This window comes from Osmerus mordax, chromosome 3 (assembly GCF_038355195.1).
Source record: "Osmerus mordax isolate fOsmMor3 chromosome 3, fOsmMor3.pri, whole genome shotgun sequence".
Lineage (NCBI taxonomy): Eukaryota > Metazoa > Chordata > Actinopteri > Osmeriformes > Osmeridae > Osmerus > Osmerus mordax.
In genome coordinates this window covers 4,660,422-4,678,135 of record NC_090052.1, presented here as the reverse complement: position 1 = coordinate 4,678,135, position 17,714 = coordinate 4,660,422, and the positions used below count along the sequence as shown (strand labels likewise).

The following is a 17,714-nucleotide window of genomic DNA, read 5'->3' as shown; positions in this document are numbered from 1 at the left end:
GATAGTTTACAAATATTTCTGGTGTCGACAAGTCGTTTGATTTAATTTGACTTATTTTAAGGGGCCAACAAGAATGCTATTTGATCAGTGCAATGCTGTAGCGCTAGACGGTAATGCTCCCGTATGCAATCCAATAATAGACGAGACGACACGGTGCTTATGAGAATGTCGGAGTGCAAACGAAGCCGAACTAGCAGTGTTTTACAAAATGTCAAACAATAAATGCTGTTGTGTGTAATACATGCAGGGTGGAACTTTCATTTCATGGGAGCAAAACGTGGATGTGGAAACATCTCGTCACGAGGACATAACTAGCCGGGATAGCTGTTAGCGACACCAGTTGATAAAAACCCTCTATGAAATGAGCTAGCTGTATGTTTACTCTGCATGTTTACTCTTTACGCTCTGCCCTCCTACGTACTTCCGCTCAATTTTGATTTTGCTTCTGTACTAGGTCTGGCCATGAGGTACGTAAGTCAGATGTCTCCGGTTGATTTTCTACCGGCCAATCAGCGAACAGAGGGAGTGGCTGTCGTGCGCTAGTTTGTGTTGAAGTTCCCTAATGGCGGCGGAGAAAGATGCGAGCGAAGCCATTCGGTCCGTTGTGGCGACGCTGCCGAATATCCAGAAGCTAAAGCCAGAGCAATAAACAAGTTTTGCTGAGTTTTGTTGGTGGCCATGATGTTGTGGCCCTCCTCCCCACGGGGTTCGGGAACAGTTTGATTTTTCAGCTACGGCAGCTAGCTCTGTTACAGTAGTGGTGAAGGAATTGGCTAAGGCGAACGCTAGCGATTGGTTATGGCAAATCAGAGTGGCTCTGGGCAGATCCAATAGTTTTAAACTTCAACAGAGTACCCGCCTACAAGGAAGTCAACGATTGTCAATGGAGCGAGGCCAGAATCTCTGTACAAATGAAATGTACGAGAGTCTGGTTAGGACCAGGCTAGCTCTCACTATGAAACCGGCAAGAATCAAGCGCGTCTCCCCTGGAAATCTTAGTCGAGCCTGCCACTTATCAGCCAATCAGAAAACAGAAAGGGGCTACACAATAGCCAATCAGGAAATAGCACTATTGTATCTGGGTAAGATTTAAAGCAACAACCAATGAAAAAAAGCATATCCTGGAATTGTTCACGTGATTCTGATACAACACTTTGAGCACAAAGTCATGATCTCCTGTTTTAATGTTACAACAAATTCACAACTTGTTTGACACAAACAATGACAACTTGACCGCTGTTAGAAAAGATAATTAGCATCAGTTTTTCATGAGTGTCTGTAACTTAGCCAACAGTTTTACAGCCTGTTCACTGAAAACGCCTGCTCAGAACAAGTCTTCTAGGCCTAGTCATATTTTGGTTATCATTCGATGACTGACATATTGTCACATTATAAACATCTCTCTCCAAATAGGCTTAATAATTTATTAGCACTAAATAAATTTAAGTGTATTGCATAGTCGCTGTTATAGGTCACTTTTAAAATCATGTCATATTTTATAATTATATCCTGGCCATGGATGCATTAATCATTGCATCTGTCTTTCAAAGATGTCAGGTAAAAAGCAATTAGGGGGGGGGGGGGGGGGGGGGAGAGAATGTCACTGTTGCCTGTCTTCAAAACTTGAGAGCCCTGTGAAAGCGATCTAGCATAAGGTGTCGGGACCATTTTTTATCGTAACATTAGAAAGGATGAGAGGAAATGCGATGACTTACGAAATGTATAGTTTATCCCAAAATAAAACATCTCATGTGACATACAAAAGGATATATTAGGCAGAGTGCGGCATCAGTTAACAAGTTACTTGTTAATACAGTTCAGTAAATAGTGAATGACACTGTCTTGACGATTAGTCGATTAATCGTTCTAATAACGATCTAACGGTACCAACATTTTTGTAGTTGATACCAATACCAGTGAAATTTCACAGTATTCAATACCATCTTCGATACCAAAGCAAAAAACTTAGATAGGTTACTGAACAACTCATTTGTTGACAGTAACAGTCACCTACAATATCTAAGGCTGGAGCCTACTTATGACAACAGAACATTAAAGAGGTCATTGACTGCAAAACTGAGTTTACCTTGTCATAGTTGAATAACGACAGTTCTGTGGGTAAAACGGACATACAGTGAACCTCAAATTCCATTGACAACTCTTTCCTATGCAAATCTCACAATTTGAAACTCCCGCTGTAAAACGGCCGGTTTCCAAAAAAACACCTTTGTAACGTCACAAAGGTGGCTCCATCTTTTTTGGCTGTGGTCTGTACCTCTGTCACGCCCCAATCTCAGGGTTCGCATAGATCAGACACTAGTTTAGCTGCGCGCTGCTCTGTGTACTTGAATTACAAAGAAGAAAGTCTTTCAATGATATTGAAAATGGACCACGGTCGTAAATGCAGTGTTCCAGGCTGTACAGGGAAAGCTGACACTTTTCATAGTCTTCCCAAGGAACCAAACACTCGACGGGCATGGTTGATGTTTGTCTATGAGAAGATCCCTGTGAAGTTCAGCACTCAATTTTTCATTTGCTCAAACCATTTCACCAAAGACAGTTTTGAAAAAAGATTTCCTAAGAAGCTGTTGCTGAAAAGAGGTGCTGTTCCGACCGTATGCTCATCACAACCCAAGCTGTAGGTATTATTTTGTCGCTAACAGTTATTAGCAATGCTAACGTCTCCTGTATCTAGCATAGGTAGAATGTGTGATGATTTAGTTTATTGGAAATGGGGCTAACGTTATTTAATTTACCCTTTTTTTTTAGATCAAATTTTTTCATTTTCCTGACTGTGTATCATTCGAATAAATAACCTCTGTTGTCATGTAAATCTACAATTCACAATGCATGTTTGGCTATGTTGCGTCTTTGTTCCGCAGCTTCGCTCGTTGTAAACCACCAATCAGCGCGCAGCTCTTCTAAATATTTATGAGCATACCATAAAAGGGAGAAAACCTCCCGTTTTATTCTAGGGATATTTCACAGGGTTGCATTAGGTCGCATAGAACAGCACCCGGGCCATTTTCAGCCCAACCAATGTTACATACCCTATTCGGAGACCTTAAGGAACAGTGTGAAATACCCTATAAAATCAGTCAATGACCCCTTTAATACAATCACAATGCATTTAGGCTTAAAGGCAAAAAAAAGTGTGTGGACTGAGTGTAGACCAGGGGTGGGGAACCTTTTTTCTGCCAAGGGCCATTTGGATATTTATAAAATCATTCGGGGGCCGTACAGAATTATCAACTTAAAAATGTGCCTGCTATATTTGGTCAAACATTTAATTAACTCACCCCTAATTTGATGGCTGGAACTGCTTCTCTTTGGTGAGGTTTGTGATGTTAGCTGGCACGGATGCAGCCTGCTTTGACTAGGGGTGCATCGAACATTTCTTGGGGGGTATCATGATTACGGAAAGGGATCGTATTATTTTTTATAAAATAAAAAATAGGGTCAAGCTTCCAAGGCAACAGTCAAACCCATCACATCATTACACAAACAGGCCTTGAAAATAATGGATCAGAAACCAACAATGTGGCACCACTGTTTGATTTTACAGAAATACAAGCTTTTTAATTTTGATAGTTTTATGAAGTTCGCTTTTCTTAAACTGACTTTTAAATGTTCCAATAATTTAGCTCCAGCCGTACTCTGTCCTTTTGTGACAAAAACAAATACAAGAAGAGTGGCCACTAGGGGGGCAGTGGGTGGCAACTGCATAGTAGAGGTGCGCAAAAACACTTTCGGCCAATCATGTTTTTCAGTGATAGGGACCCATTTATGGAATAATTTACCAACTGAAATAAAAACACAAACCGAACTGAAAACATTTAATAAAAGGTGAAACACTGGCTGAAAGAAAACCAAACATGTAGCCACTAAGTCAGGTACAATGTATTCTGGGTTTGATTTGCTAGAAAGGAATTCTACAGTTAATGCGAGCACGCGAGCGAAAGTTTTTGGTACATTGGTACGCAACTCTGCGCGCCTCCACGGTCCTCTTCCACATATTAAAATAGTGCTGCTGCCAACAAATAATGCACCTAATAATATGGTTCCTGCAGTGCCATGGCGGGCAGGAACCATATTATTCCCCACCCGTGGTGTACACATTAAGTGAACTCTGCAGATGACTGTTTGTTCATTTGTAGAGCTCCAAAATAAAAATGTTGAACATTATTTATAAAAAGGAGAACAAGTGGATTCAACACGCTTCATGGGCCTCTTAAAATGTTGATCGCGCTATCAGCACAAAATGTAAATATACATCTCAAACTCCAAAATACAAATTTCGGCTAACCACGTAATCTAAAAGCTTCTGTAAAAATGTGTTAACCCTGTTGTGCCTTCTCCTTTCATATTCCCCAGTATTACATTTAGTCATTTTTAGTCATTAGTCATGGTATTAGGTATTGCATTTGGAGTATGCCGCAAACCATAAAGGACATGAACGGGGATGTTTGCGGTGATCAACAATGTTCTCATTGTCATTTGCCTCACACCCAAAGTATTTCCATACATGGCTCTTCCACTTTTCTTGTCAACAACTTTAAGTGGAGCCCCTGCAGGATTAGCTGCTTGTACAAGTGTTGCCAATTTATCAACTTTGTCGGTAGATTGACTTTTCGCCTTCCCTAGTGACAAAAAAAATCCCATCTAGCGACCAATCGAGTGATTTGTGAGCTACTAGCGACTTCTGGAGAGATTTGTTGGCAACACTGTGCTTGTCAGTGTCCGACTCTGCATGGGTACTGAGTATATCCAGTACTCGGTACTATCGTAACTTGAGAAATTCTGGTATTCTACAGTTTTTTTTGTTTGAGTACTGACTTGGTACCGGAGTACCGTTTTTTGTGACAACACTAGTGTGTATACAGGAGAGAGAGTAATACCTCCTTGTGTTTCTCCATGGTGGCGTAGAGCTTCTGGGAGAGGTCATTGGACACGTTGGGCATCCCCGGCTTCTTCTTGTTGGCTCGACTCAGACTGCTCTTGTTCTTGCTCGTCTTTTTACTGTTCTTCTTTTTGGCATTCTTGCTGTCACCTTTCGTGGCCTTAAAGAGAGAGGGGGGGAGTTTAGATGAACATTGATTCCTGTAGTCTATTCCACAGCTTCTCTGCTGTGTTCATTCGATATGGCAGCAAACCCCATTAGTCTACCTAACCTCGCCTCAGGCGTGCTTGCGGACACCAATACCATAGCCCTCCCCTCCTGCCGTGTCCCAGCGCTTCCCACTCACATCGATGCTCTCGCTGGAGGTGCTGTTCTCCTCCCTCTTGCGCTCCTCCTCCTCCTGCTCCAGCTCCTTGATGCTCTCCTCCAGCACGTTGGGCCAGAAGTCGCCCTCAAAGTATGGCAGCTCCTTGGCGCTGGTGAGACGGTCCTCCGTCGCCTGCTTGAAGATGTCCTGAAGATGGGAGAGAGCGAGAGAGAGAGGGATCAATCAACGAGCCGACGGTATAGATTGTGTATTGGCAGTAGGGATGGGCGGTATGGCCTAAAATATGTATCGCAGTATAATTCTGAAGCACAGACAGTACCGGTATATATATCACGATATATTAGTTTTCCTTAAACTTTCATGACAATGTAATCCGCACCGCTGCGGCTAATCTACCGCACTCGGACGGATTTGGTTGGGGTACGAAGAGTGTGCTTTTTTCAGTGCTTTGCAATGGAAGAAGAGCTAATATGTAGCTTTCAACAGTATGGGAAACTTCGTTCAATATTTGTAGAGAGCTAGCTTTAACAAATTATTAACCTACATGGCTGAATACTCGATTCTGTTGGACCACAATACACATTTCACAATACCAACCTGGCATCATTGCTTGCATGGCTACTCTTCCATGCAGCATTACGTCATGTTGTGTCATACAAAGAGAACGGGATACTTCATCTGTGCAATACTGATGATGAGGATGTGGAAGATTGCCTGCGATGTTCGCTTAGATTGATTGCAATATTTGCATTTAAGTTCCGTGCGGTAATTTTATGCTGTGCCCGGTGTGAATGGGGTTGTGATAAATCTTATTTCTGGAAGGCTCTACCGTGGTTAGCACGGTATACGGTGGAGTCAGGTGGCTGAGCGGTGAGGGAATCGGGCTAGTAATCCAAAGGTTGCCAGTTCGATTCCCGGTCATGCCAACTGACGTTGTGTCCTTGGGCAAGGCACTTCACCCTACTTGCCTCGGGGGAATGTCCCTGTACTTACTGTAAGTCGCTCTGGATAAGAGTGTCTGCTAAATGACTAAATGTAAATGTAAATAGTAAAAATCCATATCGTAGGCCAAATTCATACCAGTATATTTCTATACTGTTCTTACCGCCCACCCCCTAATTGGCGGCCCTTTGTAGGACAATCTGTGCCAATTATTCATTCATCCTCCTCTCCACACACACACTGACCTTGTAGTCATGTACAATGCGCTCGGCAACAGCCTTGTCCAGCATCTTCTTGTACCACTCCTGCAGTCGTTTGGGCTTGGGGATCTTCTGGTCCATGGGGTGACAGTGGAAAATGTAGTCGTCACCCTCACTGGGAGGGCATGCCCAGATGTGGCCTGTGGTATACCTGATAGGAACGAGAAGAGGATTTCGTTTAGGAGGTGCAGTTAACTTAAAATAATCCATAGGTCAGGGGGCAACCAGTGGATTTTGGTTGTGTTTCTTTTAAAAGTTCATGTTTTGGCTCAAAAGAACGTGTATTGTGCAGCATCTCTCACCCCAGCCTCTTGACATACTCCAGGTAGCCTATGAGGATCTCGTGGTAAACACCTGTGCGCAGGTGTCGAGGCTGGAAGAAGTGCACACTGTCCAGATAGGAGATGTAAACCCGTCTCTGATTGGGCGGCGGGCAGTCCGAGCCGTACTCCTGCACGTGCATGCCGAAGAAGCAGACGTCGGCTCCGTCAATGTCCTCGAAGGCAAACAGAGCCTTGGTCCTGTAGGGGAAGGACTCGCACATCTCCCCACTATCCACAAACCTGGAGGGGGACGGGGGAGACGGTCAGCGAGCACGCCAGCACGCACAACACTGTTTATTCACTGTCTCAGAACGACACACAACTGGAGGTGTATTAAAAATGAATCTCTCTTTCCCCTCAAATCATACACTGAGACAAACAGTACGCCTTCCTCTTTAGTGTAAATTTGACCCAGGAAGGACAGTGACCCCTGACCCCCTCCCTCACCTGGACTTCATGCCCGGCTTGACCTCCACCACCTTGTCGGAGACGTGGACCACACGTATGGTGACGTCACCAGACTCTGGGTGGTTCAGGCGCTTGAGGTAGTCGTTCACCCGTGTCTCCAGGAAGGTGCCCAGCTTTGTCTGGGGGAGCCCTGGGAGAGACAAAGGCCGAGGGGAGGGAGGAAGAGAGAGGAGAAATGGAGAGAGAGAGAACAGGAAAGAAGGAAGGAAGATGAGAGAAAGAGAGAGCATGTTTAGGAGACCAGCCACATGTTTGGAGGAAAAGCCAGCTCGGTCCAGTATGGATCAGGGGGTGTAACTGTCACGTTCTTCAGAGTTGAGGGGTTGACTACCTAGGTCTTCTGACATTTAAAGCCCAGGTACGAGACACTAATCTCTGAGGCAGACTAAAGGGCATGTCAGTAGCACACAAACATGTGACAGCAGCTCAACTGCTCCACAGTAAGTCTTCTAGGCACTTTGTCACTCCTTCAAGCGAAGTCTGAAATAGCGCGATGACTGCATCAAAGGGGCTTTTCTGACCTTAAAAAGGAGTCAAATAACGAGAGTTCACCAGCAGGACTGATAACAAGAGAACTGGTTAGACCAGCTCGTTGCTTTGAATATCAGGGCCGAGGATGCCAGTGGGGGGGTAGACAGACTGGATATCAACACACTACCCTCATAGTCCGTCCCACTTTTGACATACACACTCCATGCTCTCAGTGAGTGACGGCTGACAGGTTTGAGCTGATTGGTTCGTCTCTGGAAGTGTCAGCCTACCTGTGGCTTCCTAAAACCATCAGCTTCATTAGGTGAAGAAGAACGGGGATCACTGAGTATATCACCAGGGAAAAGGATGAGGTACACCAAAAATGCTCATAAAAAGTAGCATAACAAGAAACAAAAAATGAGCTACAATCATTTCCCGCACGATATTTACAAAGGCTGGAAAGTCGCTAGTCATTGTGAAGTAAAAAAAAAAAAAAAAAAGATTTGATAAAATCTCTTGGAAGAGACATAAAAAAGACAAAAAAGAAAAAGGTAGTATCGGACATTCATTAAACTGCCTGAGAAAACCGCAAAAAGGCTGTGAAAAATTGAATTGAGAAAAAGGACCCTAGGCCTTTCAGAGTGTAGCTACAGGCCTGGAAGACATGAATGAAACCAAACCACGAGGCTGCCTGGGAGTCTGGCAGCAGTGCGCTAGTCAGAGGACAGGCTTCTGAAAGGAAAAAACAAGTTTGGTTACAGGTAACATTTTTGTTGGGGGGGAGGGGGGGAGACACAGAGGGAGTGGGTTGGTTATGGGAAAAAGAAAGAGAAAAATATATTTTGTGTGTTTTGTTGATCCACTTGGTCTCGCAAGCTGTGTGTGGTTCTCCCATGGCAAGAGGACTGCCACCGAAAAAAGAGAAGAAAAAAAAGAACGATTTCTTAAACGGAAAATGGTCCCTGTGAACCCAGAGGAAAACATTTTGTACAAAGATTCAGTGTCCGTCAAAGGCAAATAGTGCGTTTGCTCTTCACAGGAAATAATTGCTATACTTGTGGCCAGTGGGCTTCCAAAGAGATTAGTGTGTGTTTGTGTATGTGTGTGTGTGTGTGTGTGTGTCTTAGTTAAAACACTGAAGTCTGGGACAGCGTGGAGATTAGAACACAAAAGTTTAAGCGAAAGAGAGGGAGGGGAAGGGGAGGACAGACATGGACGGACACCCCAATGAGTGATGGTTGTAGATGCGCGCCCCCCGTTTTTCACTTACTCCACTTACTTTTGGCCGCGTACTTGTTCTCTTTTCGTGTCTTATTAGCCTTTTTAAGGCAACTGTCACACACAAAGCTGAGGAGAGGGGAGAACAAGAGAGACTGGATTGATTTCCATGTTGCCATTTATCTCTGACAGTCAATCGTGTCTGAGAAATGACGCCATTCACGGCGGCAATTTGTCATATAGGACTGGATAAGATGGAGTGTGATGTCGGAATGTTTAGTATGTGTATGAAGGCAGCTTGGCTCACCCTGCCGGCCATATGGTGTCGTTATGAAGGACACAAATCTGGTGCATTTTACGACCGCAGTCATTACATTCCACAAGCCTACACAGAGAGAGAAAGTGAGGGAGAGAGAAAGAGAAATGGAGAGAGAGAAAAGTCCGGAAACAAAAAGAGAGGAACAAAGGCCATTAAGCTGTGTGTCATTCATCATAGAAACAATCATTCTTTATTTATTTTTTTAAGAGGGATCTTCAATGAAGTTGGATAATCTGGTGCTTGAAGACAAACAATCCACTGTGCTTTAATACCTTCTATCTGATGACAAGACACTAACCACAACAACAAAAAAAAGAGATGAGGACGTACAGTTCGGGGTCAAGGGTGTCATTCTTCTTCCTCTGAAACTGCTCTTTGCTGATGGACCTGGGAGAGATGGGGGGGGGGGGGGGGGGGCATCAGAAAACAACCATCTAACACCCTCTGCTGGTCATACACATTCATAGTAACAGGCTCGGTTCCACACACAATAAAATCACACTGGCAAAAAGAATAGAATTATATTATCTTAATTATTAAATTGAGACCTATGGACAAATATAACATTAGAAGCCTGTGGGCAAGGAGGAAAACGTCTAAAAAGTAGTAGCTAAAAATAGAGGGAAAGCAAAGAAGGATGAACCCTGCATTTACAGGGTTGAAAGAGGAAAGGTTTTTACTCTAAATGTCACTAGTAAGATGGAGAATATAGTAAGACGGTAGAGTAAGAAGAGGACAATCCTTCAGAAGATAAAACAAAAGTTTAAATAATTCAACTAAATCAGAACATCTTCACAAAGACCAGATATTATTCAACAAGATGGGCTGTAAATAAGTCTATGTGTTTATATGGGGAGTAGAGTAGGGTATTTGGATAGGGGGGTTGTGGTACTCACGTCTGAGGTTGGGAGGGGTCGTCTCCTAGCGACACGCTCTCGCCCTGGATTTCGTTGAAACACTTCTCACAGAAGTGGTACCTGTCAGCAATAAGCCCATATTGTGGTGAACTACACCGTTCGCCAACAGCACAGCCAATCACAGAGTAGGCACGAGGAAGCAGCCACCAATCAGGGCAGGGCAGGGTAGGCCAGGGGGGCCAGGCACACAGGAGATGGCAAGGTCGTCGCCAGGTAGCAGCCAATCATGATGCAGGTTTTTTGTGTGGGCGGGAGTTTGATTTTGCACGTAAATTTCGGAGTGGATGATTGGTCACACCAAAGCAGGCCAATGCAGACATCACAAGCGTTAAAAAGGAGGGAGAGAAGGGAAGAAGGGAAAGGGGGATGTGGGAAGGGAGGGTAAAAGGAATATTAAAATAGCGTGAAATAAATCGTTACAGGTCAGATGAGGACAATAGAGGGATGGAAAGGAGAGAGGGAGGTAGGTATGGATGGAAGGAACATGAACAACATCCAATAAGAGACAGACAGCCAAGGCAAAAGCAGAGGTTAGCGTTGTACACCCTAGCGGGCAACACTCAACATTACAGTAACACAGCTAACAGGTGAATCTGCTGGGTGTCAGAGGGGACAGGAGAGAGGGGAGAAGAGGGGGAGGAGGCTGGCAACATAAAAGACGGTTAAAGAAAACAAGTAGTAGTGGTTGCAAGAGACCCATCATCTCTTCAGTCCATTTATAAGGAGGGTACCCATCTTGTCAACATTGGTGAGGCTGTCCTTTCCCCTAACAGCTCTGATGTATTAATAATTTAATAAAATAATATCTAACGTGAGATTTTATTTCATTTCAGAGTTTTGCGTACTAAATAGCACAAACGGGTTTAGGACCCAAAATGGACAAGTCCAGGTACCCCCTTTAGAAATGACCAACAAATGGGGGAAAAAAAGAAGGTGGACAATGAAGATGAGAATGGTGGCAGGGTAACCAGTTAAAGCCAAATTAAAACTTCACTAATTAGTGATTGAACAATGCTGTATTACAGAATATCATTGTGCTTAATGTCACTCGGGTATAAGCCCATTGCCCTGTGTGTGTGTGTGTGTGTGTGTGTGTGTGTGTGTGTGCGCGCAGAGGTGAGGTCAGGTTAGGTGTGATCTGTTTGTCTGCGCCCCTTACCTGTTCTGGTAGCTAAAATAAGCAGCGTCTCGTTGGATGGTGCATAACTGTTTTCCATAGCAGCATAGAGTTTGGGGGGAAAACTCAAGCTGTACCATGGAAAAGAAGAGAGAAGGGGAGGGGGGGGGGAGGCACAGAGCTTAGTAAGATGTGGGCAGATTCCGACACAAAACTGCATGGTGTTATTGATATGATGGAGAGAGAGAGGTGTGAGATGCCATCGTTCACTGATGTTACAAACACACGCGCGCGCTCGCGCACACACACACAAACTCCCTCACCTTCCGCCCGCAGCAGTAGCCCATGCCCTGCATGACGGGGTCGATCTCCTGCTCGAACACCTCGGCCAGCTTGGAGCAGTACTTGTAGACGCGCGACGTCTTGCGGTTGTACAGCCAGGCGTTGTTGAACATGAGCCAGATGTCGTCCACATACTGCCAGGGCTCCTGGTACTGGCCCGTGTCCAGCTTCCTCTTGATGGTGGACAGGTCCATGGGAGTCTTCACGATGTCAAAGTAGTCCTGGTGATGGGAGGCGGAGGGAGGGGGCAAGTCCAGGAGCGGGGGGGAGGGAGAGCAAACGGAGGTGGACCCGAGGCGGTGGAGTGGTCAAACGTGGGAGAGGAGGACATGAACGTGGTCATCGCGGCGGCGGGCCGAGAAGGTCCAGGCGGGGCCGGGGCAGAGGAGAGAAGAGGGTGCGGGGGGACAATGTTGAGAGCTGCAGAGAGGAGGTTCATGTGCAGACAGAGAGACATGACAGCTTCTCCCCTTCAACCCTCCGCTTTGCACCCAGACTCCCCCTGCTGCAGCTTATCTTGGGGGGACGGGACGGGGGGGGACGACAACACACAAGCTGGGGACATGCCGACTCATCCTGGTACCAGCATAAAGGTAGGTCCGGAGACATTTTACAGGGGGCGTATTGACGTTCACAAGTGAGGAGTCAGGAGCTAGGACCCAGGAGCTAAGACCCCGGCAGAGAGATAACTCAACTACTTTGGTCTAGGTGCTACTCAAGAGTCTGCAGTCATTTAGTGGGGTCTGGGTGCAGAGGTGAGGTCAACAGAGCAGACAAGATTCACACTGTGGAAACACTAGTTGGTACACACTCTCTTATTGGCAGCTTTTGGCGGTTGGCCTTGCTGAGCCAGCGGTGAGGGTGGCAGCATGGCACAGTCAAAGCCAAGGGCACAGAGAGGCATGGCACAGACAAGGGGATTGGGAGGGAGGGGGTAGGGGTTGGTGTTGGAGGGCACAGCAAAAGGTCTCTCCGTCACCCTGGAGCAAGAGATGAGACCTTTTGGTCCGACCAGCAACGGTTACGCCATGGCAGCCAAGCGATGACGTTCCTTCCTTAACAGATGTGCTCGTTGTCGTACGGGTGAGGTCGAGTCCGCATTCAGAAGAGGCTTCCGGGGTGATGATTCAAATGTAATTTATTTACAGGGGCAGTGCACATTAATAAACATGATTGCAAATGTGCCAGAATTAGCCAAATGGATATTTTTCATCTGTAGACCGGAAATCATGCTGGTTATTTGAGATAAGTTACGCTTAAGTGTTTGATTATGAAAAGCCTTGTGGCATTTCTAGATCTGTATCAATAGCTACCATGATACAAAGCCATGGATATATTACATCATTTAATGGCAAATTCTCAGTATGTAGGTTTCATTCTGATCCAGTGAGAAGGGGAGGGGGGGTGGGGGGTACTGGGGTGGAGAGATGTGCCAACCACATACCTCTTCAGGCCTATAATAGAATAGTATGTTCAAAACCATCAAAAGTGGAATAAGCGTTCCAGCATGTGGTACAACTGACTAGCTATCCAAATACAGTCAACATGTGGCCTTTGACTGGGACATGTATTCAGGCTTGTACCTCTAAAGGCTGGAGGACTGAGAGTTGGCACACCTCAACACACAACTGAACACACACCTCAACACGCAACTAAACACACCACTCAACTCCAACACAGTACTGACTACTGGCGAGGAACTGACTAGGAAGCTATGAGTGAGACGAAAACAACAAAACCGTAATACAAATTAAAGTCTACGAAAGCAAAATAAAAAGCTTGGAAGCATAAAAAAGGCAATTAACTAAAAATAGGAGTATGGAACATGATAAAATAAAGCAAAAAAGGCTATGAACATTCTTTGGGAGGCCTCTACAAGTCAACTTTATTCCCGTAGGATTTGGTTCATTGAAATGCTGAACGGTGATGTGCCAGTGATAAAATGGCGGCTTATTTTGCCTCTTTGATGAGTGATGAAAGAGAGAAAAAACAAACAACCATTAACTAGGCCCAAGGGGGCGGAGGGATACACAGCCTGGGCCAACACGCCCAGAAAGGTGATCTTCACACAGCTAAATCAACTGACTAAACTGCTGTTGAAAAGGACAATCAGCAATACAGCACATTTAAAATGAAAGTCTATGCCCATGTTAGAATGTTCATAGCCTTGCTTTGTTTTATCTTGTGGAAAAAGTGTTCTATTTTTGTGTATGCAGTGTAGGAAACTAACTAAAGCAGTCATGAGCTGTCACACAAACACACACACGCCTTCCCAACAACCTACAGTCCAACCAATTGACCTGTACGTGGTGTTCAAACTACCTGAGTAGAGACAGAACACACTCAATTCAACACATTCAAGTTACCACACATACACATTTCCAGGCACCAAATGTCAATCTCTCAACTTCTACACTTGTACGCATATCATGGCACTAAGATGGAGAAAGTGAAGGATGAAAGAAAAAGCAGTATGGCAAATAAAAGAAAGAGAGAAAGTGAGAACAAAAATAAAAAAACTAAAAAGGAGTTTTAGAGGGGAGCAAAATGGAGGCCAGCGCAGTCCCTTACCAGGTTAGTTTTGTTACTAGTTCGAATACGTACGGGTATTCCCAGTAACTGGGGGTCCACCGGCTGTCTGAAGGGCAGAGACTCTGGGTCCTGGCGGTACAGAGCCTCCAGGGTGGGCATGAGGGCCTGCCGCAGCTCCTCAGGCTTGAAGACTTGAGGTGGAAGAGGAAGAAAGATACGGAGGTGGGGAGAAAGAAAGGAGGGTTGAGAGGAAGTGGTTGCAAGAAGGGATAGATGGTGGAGAGAGAAAGAGACATTATATGAAGGAGTGGGGGGGAGGTGGAGGGGTTAACACATTCAAAATGTATTGTCATACATTAAAAAGGAACTAAAAGGATAAAACAGCTGCATTTCCAGAGATCCAATGAGATCGGTCTGGAGAGGGATGAGGAGGGCCGACTTACTCTTCTTCTTACTCTGAGCACTGGCAGGGGAGCTGTGCGTGCCTGAAGACCCCGACCCCTCCTCTTCCTCTTTGGGCTCCGTCTTAATCTCCGGCTTCCTGTCCTCGCTGGCCGTCCCCGACGACGAGGACGACGAGGACGTCGACGACGTCGAGGTGGACGTGTCCATAGGCTCGCCCTTGCACCCGTCGCCCGAGGGCTTCTCCTTCTTAATCTGACAGGACAACGGAACAAGACATCGTTTAGTCACTTGGCTGCACTGTTACGGCGTGGCATCGTTTGATTTCGACGATACGAAATCCTCTGATGCAATGTGACAGGGTAGGTGAAAGCATGTGCTTTCCCAGCCTTGTCGTTAGCATCACTGTCCCACTGGATCAGTGACGGGGAGGCAGGATGGACGGCAGGGATGGGGGACTGTCCTCGACCCACCTCTGGCTTGTCCTCCGTCTTGATGTCGGCCTGTCCCTTGCCCATCTTCCCGGAGGCTTTGCCCTCGCCCTGGGACTCGGCGTCCTCCTCGTCCTGCTGCTTCACGCCCATCTTGGACTCGCCGTGGGCGGGGCCGGGGGCGTCGGGCGGGGCCAGCTGGGAGGAGGGGTCAGTGCTGCTGACGGAGGCCGGTGTGGAGGCCTGGCCGTCGGCCGTCAGGGACGACTTCTGAGACAGCTGGAGAAAGAGGGGGAGGACAGAGTCAGAGACTGAATTTGAAGAAGGGAGAAGAGTGGAGGGGTGAGAATGAGTGAGAGAGAGCAGGTGCCTGTGGAGCAGGGACGTTGCCATGGGAACATAGGAGAGGCGTGGTCCTAATAAGACAGGAAGGAGCTGGGAGGAGGCAAAGAATGCCCTCTCACCCCCTGCAGATGCTATCCCCCAGCACCAAGCTGCTGAATGTAAACCAGGAGGGCTACTCACCGGTGTCCGTGGTAACTGAGTTGGCACATGTGCATTCTGGGTAGGCACAGACTGAGCCTGCCCCGTCTGGGGGCCTCCTGAAGCTCCGCCTCCATGTGGCTGCTGCTGCTGATTGGCCTTCTCAGAGTTCATCCCCTGCCCCATTGGCTGCGGCTGCTGCGAGCCAGGCTGTTGCTGGGGCTGCTGTTGCTGGGGCTGCTGAGGGGGTGCAAGCTGGGGGGGGTTGGGCGTGTGCGGCTGCGGCGTCTGCGAGCCAGGCAGCGTGGGCGGAGTCTGGTGGGGCGTGGGGGTGAGGCTGCGTGCCGGCGAGGGGGAGTTCTGTCGGATGGGCGGGCAGTGCGGGTGGGAGTTAGGCTGGGAGTTGGAGGATGGGGGCAGGTTGGAGGGGGGCCCTCCACCTACACTGGGGGGGCCCAGGGAGCCTGGGGGAGCCCCGGGGCCGGTGGCCGTGGAGCCTGGCTGGGCGGCAGGGCTGCTGACCGGTAGGGAGGGCGGCGTGGACATCTGGTTTTGCTGGGGAAGACCACAGGGACGAGGAGAGGAAGGTTAACAAAGGTTCAAAGCTCTAAGCCATCGTAACCAAAAGCATGCAACGGTCCTTATGTTGTGTTACCTGCGCCATGCCTCCTTGCTGACCAGGCTGGTTCATGCCCACAGGGCCAGCGCCAAGGCCAGGACTGGACCCAGGGAACTGTCCAGGAGGGAGGTACTGGTTCTGGAGCTGGCCCACATTGGGCTGGCCCATCCTTGCAGCAGCCATACCCATCTAGAAGAGAGTGAAGGAAAAGTATGGATATCTTACGATAGTTTGCGGGAACGACAATCTTGTATTTTGTCATTCGTACATCTTGAATTTTACATGAGGAAAATAGAAGACGCTCACCTGATTTAGCGGAGTTCCAAGAGGAAGGGGCGGGGTTGACCTCTGACCTAACGACTGCAGTCCCATCTGACCAAACTGGTTCATCCCTGCTGAGAGGACAGACAGACAAGATGAGTGCACACTTTAGACAAATACAACTTTTAGGTAAAGATGTGTCTTTTCATGAAATACTTGGTCCGATATATACCAAGGATTATTGTGTGTGTGTGTGTGTGTACCTGCAGGGTTCTGCATCCTGTTGACCATCTGACCAGGACCAGTGGGTCGGACCATGGAGGGCTCAGCATGGGGACCATCTAAAGGAAAGGAAAAACAAACGCGTGTAAAACACAACCAAAAGACTCGAACCTGAGTGAGTGTGTACTTGTGTTACAGAGCATCTAGTACCGTATTTTTCGGAAAATAAGCAGCATTTTCTATACACCGCACCCCACCAGAATGGGAGCTTTGTGTTTGCAAATCTGAGTATAAACCGCACTGGAACATATGCCGCACTTGATATGGGAACAATGATACCAAGCAATGCAGGAGTATAGGTGATCTTACAGCGTTCCGTTGTTTATCACACTTCGAAAACGAAAGTAAGTGCGTAATGTATGTTTTCTATTGCCCGGGAATTAACTAATATTCACCTTTAGACGCGTGAGTTCTAAATATTTCCGACGGTCCCCAAAGCGCAAGTTATTTTTCCGAAACGGTAGCTAGCTAGCTTTAGTTAGCTTCGGGGCTAAGTTAGCTAGCATAATACTTATAGCAATGCTACTACCTTGCTAGTGTTACTTGTTAGCCTTCTCATTAGTACATTTTGAAGACATACTAAAGCGTTTGTGGCATAGTTTTTGTCCATCGGAAAATATTCAGTTGGAATGTTCGAAATCGCATATATGCGACGTTACGCTGTGAGACCCGCATTCGAACGATCATATTTGTTCGATGCTACTCCTTAACGGGTTAAATTGCATTCACAAAAAAAGTATTTATACTGTTGTTTTGTTATAAAAACGTGCTATAAGCCGCATCGAAATATAAGCCTCACCACAAGAAAAATGTCAAATCGGTGTATAAACCGCAGCTATATTTTCTAAAAATGCGGTAACTGTGCGTGTGTATGTGAGCGTCCACTCACTTGGAGGCAGTCCGGTAGCCATAGGCGGCTGGCCCATGCCAGTGGGCCCCTGAGGCAGGCCTGTGGGCGGCATGCCAGGCTGGTTGGGCATCATGCCCTGCTTCTGCAGCCGCGTCCTCCTCTTCTCCTCCAGCTCCTTCTGGATCTTATAGATCTTCTCGGCTAACAGGTGGTAGTACTCCGCCTGGGACCGAGAGAGGAGGTATGCAT

The 17,714-nt window shown here is 46.8% G+C and overlaps 1 protein-coding gene across 1 annotated transcript in view; it reads right to left on the bottom strand.

The window, feature by feature from the left end:
- ep300b (E1A binding protein p300 b) overlaps positions 1-17,714 on the bottom strand; it is a 34,562-nt gene that overhangs the window by 7,804 nt on the left and 9,044 nt on the right. Inside the window, exons 10-28 of the mRNA XM_067230709.1 lie at positions 17,505-17,688; positions 16,597-16,674; positions 16,379-16,467; positions 16,109-16,261; positions 15,496-16,008; positions 15,013-15,249; positions 14,581-14,794; positions 14,210-14,328; positions 11,587-11,826; positions 11,306-11,394; positions 10,126-10,206; positions 9,560-9,616; positions 9,218-9,295; positions 8,972-9,039; positions 7,201-7,351; positions 6,733-6,993; positions 6,416-6,581; positions 5,247-5,414; positions 4,899-5,060 (exon numbers count right to left, since the gene is read on the bottom strand). Of these exons, the coding sequence (XP_067086810.1) occupies positions 4,899-5,060; positions 5,247-5,414; positions 6,416-6,581; positions 6,733-6,993; positions 7,201-7,351; positions 8,972-9,039; positions 9,218-9,295; positions 9,560-9,616; positions 10,126-10,206; positions 11,306-11,394; positions 11,587-11,826; positions 14,210-14,328; positions 14,581-14,794; positions 15,013-15,249; positions 15,496-16,008; positions 16,109-16,261; positions 16,379-16,467; positions 16,597-16,674; positions 17,505-17,688 (3,108 nt within the window). The remainder of the gene's footprint in view (positions 1-4,898; positions 5,061-5,246; positions 5,415-6,415; positions 6,582-6,732; positions 6,994-7,200; positions 7,352-8,971; positions 9,040-9,217; positions 9,296-9,559; positions 9,617-10,125; positions 10,207-11,305; positions 11,395-11,586; positions 11,827-14,209; positions 14,329-14,580; positions 14,795-15,012; positions 15,250-15,495; positions 16,009-16,108; positions 16,262-16,378; positions 16,468-16,596; positions 16,675-17,504; positions 17,689-17,714) is intronic.